The sequence below is a fragment of the Thamnophis elegans genome, chromosome 8, assembly GCF_009769535.1.
Source record: "Thamnophis elegans isolate rThaEle1 chromosome 8, rThaEle1.pri, whole genome shotgun sequence".
In the NCBI taxonomy this organism is placed as follows: Eukaryota; Metazoa; Chordata; class Lepidosauria; order Squamata; family Colubridae; genus Thamnophis; species Thamnophis elegans.
Genome location: NC_045548.1, coordinates 32,830,660 through 32,839,162, shown reverse-complemented (window position 1 = coordinate 32,839,162; position 8,503 = coordinate 32,830,660). Strand labels below are relative to the sequence as shown.

Sequence of the window (8,503 nt, the reverse complement as noted above, 5' to 3'; positions counted from 1 at the left end):
GCAAATTACAGAAGTAGAAGTACAAAAGTAGACAAGGGCACAGGTGTCAATCTTCATTATCCTTTGTAATAGGCATAGCGACAATTGTCATGGCAGCCAAAACTGAGCAAGGAACCCTGAGGAACATCAAATTAGAAGCATCGTTACATCAAGAGCCAAAGATGGTATAATCCCAGAATCAGAAGTCTCCTTAATGAATAGCTACTTCGATGGATTCTGACATCCTGACAACTGAGTCTTTTACCATGGAACTTATTTTGTAATGGCAAAATCAGGGTCTGCCTTTCTACTTACGTAAGAATATGAGACGATACCTTTTCCAGAGAAGAAAGGTTTATTATTATTGAATGCATTCAAGAGACCAGTAGATTTCCACCTAACTGATCTGACTTAGGTACATTTTGACAGAGGTTTTATACCTTTGAAATGGTTAATACAAATCATATAGACGTCATATAGGCGTGCACTAGTCCAGGTCATAACTTCTCACCTAAGTCAGCACAAGGTTATTTCGGGTAAATTACAAATATTTAAGGAAAATTACAATACATGATTCCCAAACCACAATAGGGAAGTAAAGTGAAACTAAAAGAGAAGTGAATCTTGGTTACTCATGCAGAAAAAGGAAAAGTCAGAACGCCACTCAGATATATTGCTAAAAATATGGTTAACCTATAGCTTGTTTACAAGTTGAACTTTGATTATCCTAAACTGTGCTCTATGACTAAGATAATGTGGTTAACTGCCCACCCAGTTTTCCTACTTGCGAAAAAACTATTTTCCTGTGTTTCAAGCAGAAAGAAATATGTTCCTTATGTCTGTTCTTTAGGTGAAAGAGCATAAGCATAGTTTTTAATTTTGAAGTTTTGAGTTAGAAGAAGACAAGTAGCCTGATTAAGTATTGAGGGGTTCAATGGTGGACCCCATGCTGTTTCATTCCCCCCTGTTGAAACTTCACCCAATCCTAAGATTATTGTGGAGTTTCATAAGTATCAGGCTCCCTATTGCCTATGAGCCCCACATACTCATGTTCCTCTCCTGTGTGTCCCATAAGTGTCAGGACCTTGGCAGTGGCCCGTTTTTCCACCAGGAGAGATAAAGAACTGCTGATAGCACGGACAAAAAGTGGCATAATGCAGGGAATGATTATACATCCTGCTGCAATCAGGCCAATAAAAGTAATGATAGCCTGCCATCCGGGCAATTTTGACAACCAAGAGCTAAAATATGAGGCGAGATTCAATCCTTTCCATTCTTGTCCTGGGAAATGAGTGAGTTGTCTCATTTCCGTGGTAAGCTGTTTAATGACACTCCCAGTTTCATCAATTTGAAGGCAACAATTTGATAGGTTGAACTTCCCACATACTCCTCCTTCTCTTGCGAGGAGGTAATCGAGAGCCAATCGATTTTGGTATACTGCAGTACGAAGTTTGTCCGTGGCAGTGGAGAGAATATTCAAGGATTTGTCAATTCTCTCCCCAGCCAGGTCCAACACTGCCTGTAATCGCATGATTCTGTTTATCATGTAAATCGGGGTGCGGTAACCCCACGACCCATCTTCAGCCCATGTGGCCCTTCCATACGTGCATACAATTCTCTCTGAACTCCATGTATCTGATTTCTCATATTCAGTAAGTTCCTTGCAAGGAAAGTTAGAGAAGGCTGTGTTCACTTCTCTTTTCTGACTAATGGGACCGACTGAGTCATACACTGGAATTCCCAGCACCTGTCGTGATTGGATGGGTAATAAAAAGAAAGAAGGTTTTATCCACCCAAGAACACAGGAGCCCGCCCAGTCTGCAGGAAGAATTTCATAGGCAAGTGTGCCACAAATCCAATACATGTTCTCAGGGGCTTCCCATGGGCCAGATGAATACTGTGGCTCCTTTAGGTATGGTAAGAGTGAGAGATCAAACTTGGGGGGTTGAGAGAGATTAGATGGTGATGACCACTTGGTATAAGTATCATCCCATTCCCCTAAACAAATTAGATGACCCACAGGATATGATCCATTTCGAGAGAAACAGCTGTGGCCCACCAAATTTGTAGTTAGGGTCCAAACAATACCCGTATGCTGTGTTCGTTGAGTGAGGTTGCCTTTGAGGGTCATATTGTTATATACCTCTGGGGTTGCTTCGAGGGCTTCCCATGGCCATTTTTCTCCCATGTTAGTTCCTCCACAAACAAAGCAATTCTTAACAGTTAAGGCTTTTGCTACTTCTTCAGCCATTTCTACAAACAAATTCACAGCCTTAGGGCTAAGAGGAAGGGGTTCCTCTAACTTTCGAAGGTTATCATATACAGACCATCCTAATGACTTTTCCTCCCCTTCCTTCAAAGTTTCCACCCTTATTGTAATGTATGCCAGTGGGTCAGCCCCATTTCCATCAATGCCTATCCCATAACTTTCTTCCTCTGGGTGATTGCGGGACACTTCAAAAGCGACTGAGTTTGAATTTGGGAGGCGGCGAAAATTGGAAATATAGGGACATCCTAGATGAGGAGAAGTAGGATAACCTCCTCCAGTATGTTGACAGACACAATCCCATCCTCTGCACGGGTTTCTTTTGTCCATGCGATCTGCACAAGGAGAATACAAATCCCGACTTGGATTCTGACATCCTTGGCAGTAGACATGGGATCGGGGACAGAGATACTTATGATTGTGGTAATAAGTTTGTCTCCATCCCTGACTTCCACAGCTTCTGTAAGCCACCCTATCCATTGCAGCACATACACCAAATGCTACGGTGATGGGCTTCTGTCCTTGTTTTAAAGCAGTAACTGTGGTGAGGTGGTAAAGCTGAGATTTCTTGGGGTTGTCAAGTAGGGCCAGGCTGGCCCATACACTGACTTTTATGCGAACTGGAGTGGTTGGTTGATAACAAACAAGCTGGTTTTTCTGAATGCAATAGTTATACATGGTACCGTTAGATACACATGTCTTTTTCTGAGGGGTGCAGTCCACTGGGGCCTGAGTGTGGTAGATCATTGTAACAATGGTACGAGGCCCCACCTTAGCTTTGGTAAGGCATGGGCCACACTCATCCAGCCCTGGTGTTGCAGGCAGATAACATACCACCCCTTCAGATCCCTCACATTGGCTATAGAGACGGGGTTGCTTCCTTCCAAAAGTACAATTCGGAAGATTGAAGTTCTGACAGGATTTAGGTTTTCCCATTTTGAACTTTAAAGTATTTCCTCTTGTTCCCATTAGGCATGCAGTGCATTCCAATGGGGCAGGGGTTATAGGTCCCTTCCCATCTAATCCATCCTTCCCACCTTTGGGAAGGATGGGTGTGGGATGGAGGTTCCTACCTGGTTGCAAGAGCGGCTCCAGAACCACCATCCCTTTTCCTTCTGCATTCAATGTGACTGTTGCCGTTCTGCTTATGATCTTACCAAGTGTCACGGCTCGGCACTGGTATGATTCCGAGTAATTAGAATGAGTGATCCAGACCTTCAAGCAACTAGATTTCTCATCATAATTACGTATTACGCCGAGGTGCCGAGTCTCGCTCAGTACCTAAGGTTTCATACTTGACAGATTCTCTTCATCTGACCACCATTGCAGCAACCACACATTTCTCACATTACCCATGATTTGACAATATATCCTCACCATGATCGGAAGCTGATCATTCGTTATGTCATATTTCATGTCCAAACTAAAATCAAGGGGTGTCCGCTTACCCCGAGTCCTTGTCCTTTCCACTAATCACATTCCCCCCTCCAGGAAATGGGTCCTCATAATCAGGGGGAACCTCCCATATCTGTACTGGCGGCGTCCCTCGGGCGATCTTATTTGTCATGGTGGCATAGAAATAGAGAAAGTTAAGGAGAACAGAAACAGATAAGAGAAAAATCACGACTAAGATCGCTGGGATGAGACCATTCCTAATGCACGCAGTCTGGCGCAGATGGTGGTTGGAATCCATGGTTGGTTCTCCGCGTTGGACGGGGACGAAGGTTCCATGGGAGACGCGATGCGTTGCCTGTGTGATGGGTGTCGGCGGTACCTGGAGCGACACCTGCAGAGGGGTCTTCACCACCTGGCCGTAGAGCGATTGCTTCCCGTGAATCAGCAGGCGAGGTGGCGTCCTTCCTTCGTCTTCTCCTTTTGGCAGGGTGTAGAGGCTGGACAGAGTCCTTGGAAACAGTCTCACACGGGGTTGCAGCCAATTTCAGGCGTGTCCAATGGATCCAAGGCTTAATTTCAGCTACCTTAACAGCAAGGGGAGAACAAATAACAACAGTATATGGCCCACACCATTTGGGTTCCAAAGGCACCTTTTTCCAGTCCTTTACCCAGACCTCCTGTCCTGGGTGGAAATTATGTACTGGAGTTACAATCACATGAGGATGACATGACAGCACATATTTTTGTAATTGATGGACAACAGTATTCAAGGCTTGCAACTGTTTGATTTTTACTGTGTCTGCCACTTGAGGAGTGGGCAACACCTGTGGACTAACCAAATTAGGAACCCTTCCATACATTAACTCATATGGTGAGACACCCAACCCCCCTGTGGGTGCGCACCTCACGGCCAGCAACGCCATGCTGAGGGCATCTGGCCATTTCAGATGAGTTTCCTGACAAATTTTAGCCAATTTATTCTTTATAGTTCTATTAACTCTTTCAACGACACCCGCCGATTGAGCGTGGAACGAACAGTGTAACTTCCAGGTAATCCCCAATACCTGGGCAACCTTCTGAGTGGCTGCATGAATGAACTCAGGCCCATTATCTGAAGAGATACGTGAGGGCAACCCATATCGTGGAATAACTACATTTAACAGAGTTCGGGTTACCTCCAAAGCTTTTTTCGTTCTAGTGGGAACACATTCAGGCCACCCTGTGTATGTGCAAACAACAACTAACATAGCAGTGTATGATCCCAGTTTCGGCATGTCCGTAAAGTCGATCATTAAATAATCAAAAGGATAAGCCCCCCTAGGTTGGTGCCCAGGGGGAAGACTTGGGCCCTGACGTGGGTTATTAGCAGCACACACCTGACATCGAGAACAAACAGCAGCTGCTAGACTAGACAAATTGTTAATATAGACTTCCCTTGTTAAAGCCTTTCTCAAAGCTGTCTTTCCTAAATGTAAACGCCTATGCAGGGAAGAAACAACCTCCCATGCTAACTGCTGAGGTACAAACACCCGGTTGTCCGGCAGAGTCCACCACCCATTTACTAGTTCTGCCCCTATAGCTTCAGCTTGCTGGACTTCCGAGTGGCTATATGAGGGGGGTTCATCCTCTTCGTTCGGGATCCACAAAGTAAGGCAGTTAGCTTGCAGGGAGAATGGATCCAAAGCTGCTGCCCTTGCCACCTGATCAGCCTTGTGGTTTCCTCTTTCAGCTGTTGAAATCCCCTTCTGATGACCTCGTACATGCATAATGGCAACTTGTTTGGGGGCCCACACACTGTCCAATAGACGCAAAATTTGGGGTCCATATTTAATGTCCTTTCCTCCTGCTGTAATAAGACCTCTTTCTTTGTACAAAGCTCCATGCACTTGAACTGTAAGAAAGGCATATTTGGAGTCTGTGTAAATGTTGACACGTAGACCTTTTGCTAATTCCAATGCCCTAGTGAGTGCATGTAATTCTGCCAACTGGGCACTAGTTCCTGCAGGTAAGGGCTTGGCTTCCCATACATCATCAAGAGTAACTATGGCATAAGCTGCTTTCCTTACACCTTCATGGATAAAACTGGTTCCATCGGTAAAAAGGGTTGCATCCGGGTCGGAAAAGGGTTCATCTTTCAAATCTGGGCGACTAGCATAGGTTTCCTCAATAGTTTGCAAACAATCATGAGAGATCTCAGAGTCTGGTTCAGGCAACAGAGTGGCAGGATTCAAAGCATATGACTGAACAAGTTTGATGAGGGGGTTATGTGTAATAAGCCCCTGATACTTCAACATACGTGGATTGGTAAGCCACAAATGGCCCTTCTGATCCAGAACAGCCCGAAGAGCATGGGGGGTGTAGATATTCAACTGCTGTCCAAAAGTAAGTTTATTTGCTTCCTGAGTAAGTAAAGCCGTGCCTGCTACAGCCTTAAGACAAGAGGGCCACCCTTTTGCTACCTGATCCAATTGTTTTGACAAATATGCAACTGGTCGATACCACGTTCCCATCTTCTGAGTTAACACCCCCACAGCCATATTCTGTTTAGTGTCCACAAATAAATGAAAAGGTTTGTCTAAATTAGGCAGTCCCAGACTCGGGGCTTGAGTCAAATAGCAGTAGACTTATATACCGCTTCATAGGGCTTTCAGCCCTCTCTAAGCGGTTTACAGAGAGTCAGCATATTGCCCCCAACAATCTGGGTCCTCATTTTACCCACCTCGGAAGGATGGAAGGCTGAGTCAACCCTGAGCCGGTGAGATTTGAACCGCTGAACTGCTGATCTAGCAGTAGCCTGCAGTGCTGCATTTAACCACTGCGCCACCTTGGCTCTGTTTTAAGTTCAAAAGCATGTTTTAAGTTCAAAAAACTTTTCTGTTCCTCTTTTTCCCACCGCAAAGGTTCCTTTTCATTCCCTTTTGTAGCTTCATAAAGTGGCTTTGCTAACAACGCGAAGTTAGGAATCCAAATGCGGCAAAATCCTGCTGCTCCTAAAAAGCCTCTCAATTCCTTCCTATTTCTTGGGGCTGGTAATTGACAAATGGCTTCCTTCCTTTCATGTCCCAAAGTTCTTTGCCCCTGCTGGATATCATATCCCAAATACCTAACATTCAATTGGACCAATTGTGCTTTGGCCCTAGAAGCTTTATAGCCTTTTTCTTGTAACAGAAGTAACAGGGCTGCTGTATTGGCATGACAATCCTCTTCTGTTTGCCCTGTCACCAAAAGATCATCCACATATTGCAACACAACATCAGGAGGGGGTAAATCTAGAATTTCCAAGTCCGTAGCTAACGCCGCGCTAAAATGCGTTGGGGAATTTTTATATCCCTGTGGAAGGCGTGTCCAAGTATACTGCTGTTTCCTTCCTGTTGTCGGATTTCCCCATTCAAAGGCAAACAAGTGCTGGCTTTTTTTATGAATGGGTATAGAGAAGAAGGCATCTTTTAAATCAATAACTGAAAACCATTTAGCTTCTGGTGGAATTAACCCAAGTAACACATAAGGATTTGGCAACGTGGGATAAATTGTGACTGTTGAACTGTTGACCCGACGAAGATCCTGAGCCATTCGATATTTCCCTTCCCCTTTTGGTATAGGCAGAATCGGTGAATTCCATGGGGAGTCAGTGGGCACTAGAATCTTATAAGTCAGATACAGTTGTATGACTTCCTGAATAGCCTGCACAATTTCTCTTGGGTACCCCCTCTGGCGGATGCATACAGGAAGGCTCATTGGTAGTTCCTCAACAATGATAGGGATGTGGTGAGCAGCAAAACCAGGGGGGTTATCTTCCGCCCACAGCCCAGGAACCCGGAACTCCCTCCATTTGTCTCCTGAGACTTCCTGCACCACCATGATTCTCCAAGCCTCTTCCTTAGGCATCTCTAAATTCACATTGCCATATTTCACTCCTACGGATCCCTTTTCATCAAAAAATATCTGTGCTCTAAGTTTGCAAAGTAAATCTCTACCCATGAGTGGAAGCGGACAGCTGGGCAGATAAACAAACTGGTGAGTCAACGTTTTTCCTCCCGTTGTGCATAATAGAGGCTCTAAAAGTGGCTGGGTTTGTGGTTTTCCTGTTGCCCCTTGAATGTTGATAGATTGAGAAGAAATATGTCCCAAGGGTTGGGTTAATACAGAGCGAGTCGCTCCTGTATCTACAAGGAAAGAAACTTCTTTGCCCCCCACATTCAGACAGACCATAGGTTCGGGGAGGCTAATCGAACCTACACTGCCCTGTCAATCCCACTCCTCAGCTTCTGCCAATCCAATCAAAGGAGTGTCGGGGGAAAATCCCTTGGCTTCTCTCTTTCGCAGGCCATCAAAGGGCTTCCTGAATGTTCCACGTCCCCTGAAGGTGTTGGGTCGGCTGAGGGAGAGATTTCTTGGCAAAGGGGAAGGATTTCTAGTTACCCTTGGCTGTTCAATCTCCCTTTTCCCAATTCCTTCTCTTCTGGGACAATCTCTTTTCCAGTGCCCATACCTGTGACATATGGCACACTGATTTTGACCCAAGGAGGGGATTATAGTCCTCTCCCTACTTCCTCTATTTCCCCCTGGCACAGTCATTAAAGCGGTGGCTAGCAATTCTGCTTTTTTCTTCATCTGCTTATCCTTTTTTCTCTCCTCCAATAAATCCCTGTTGACAAATGTCTTCCTGGCAACTTCCATGAGTTCACTAAGAGGTTTTCCCAACGCTCCTTCCAACTTTTGAAGCTTATGTCTTATGTCTGGAGCTGATTGTGAAATAAAAGCCATTGCTAGCATACGAGCATTTTCAGGAAGGGTGGGGTCAATAGGAGTATACATCTGATATGCCTCAACCAATCTAGAATAAAATGCCTCCGGACTTTCAGT

General features: G+C 45.0%; 1 protein-coding gene across 1 annotated transcript; it reads right to left on the bottom strand.

Annotated features, from left to right (window-relative positions):
* Window positions 1-970: 970 nt before the first annotated feature.
* On the bottom strand, window positions 971-7,618 carry LOC116512439. Its single transcript, XM_032222922.1, has 5 exons — window positions 6,574-7,618; window positions 5,153-6,242; window positions 4,020-4,149; window positions 2,738-2,902; window positions 971-1,726 (listed from the first exon to the last, which is right to left on the bottom strand). Exons 1-5 carry the CDS (start codon window positions 7,616-7,618, stop codon window positions 971-973), a joined length of 3,186 nt encoding a protein of 1,061 aa, XP_032078813.1.
* Between the last annotated feature and the right edge of the window lie 885 nt (window positions 7,619-8,503).

Excerpts from the sequence above, each read along its gene's own strand:
- LOC116512439 (XM_032222922.1), bottom strand. The coding sequence starts at position 7,618 with ATGGGTAGAGATTTACTTTGCAAACTTAGAGCACAGATATTTTTTGAT. Across the intron at positions 6,243-6,573 it reads CGCGTTGTTAGCAAAGCCAC|CCCCGAGTCTGGGACTGCCT; the intron begins TTTATGAAGCTA and ends ATTTGACTCAAG. Across the intron at positions 2,903-4,019 it reads CTCTGCAGGTGTCGCTCCAG|AAAAACCAGCTTGTTTGTTA; the intron begins GTACCGCCGACA and ends TATTGCATTCAG.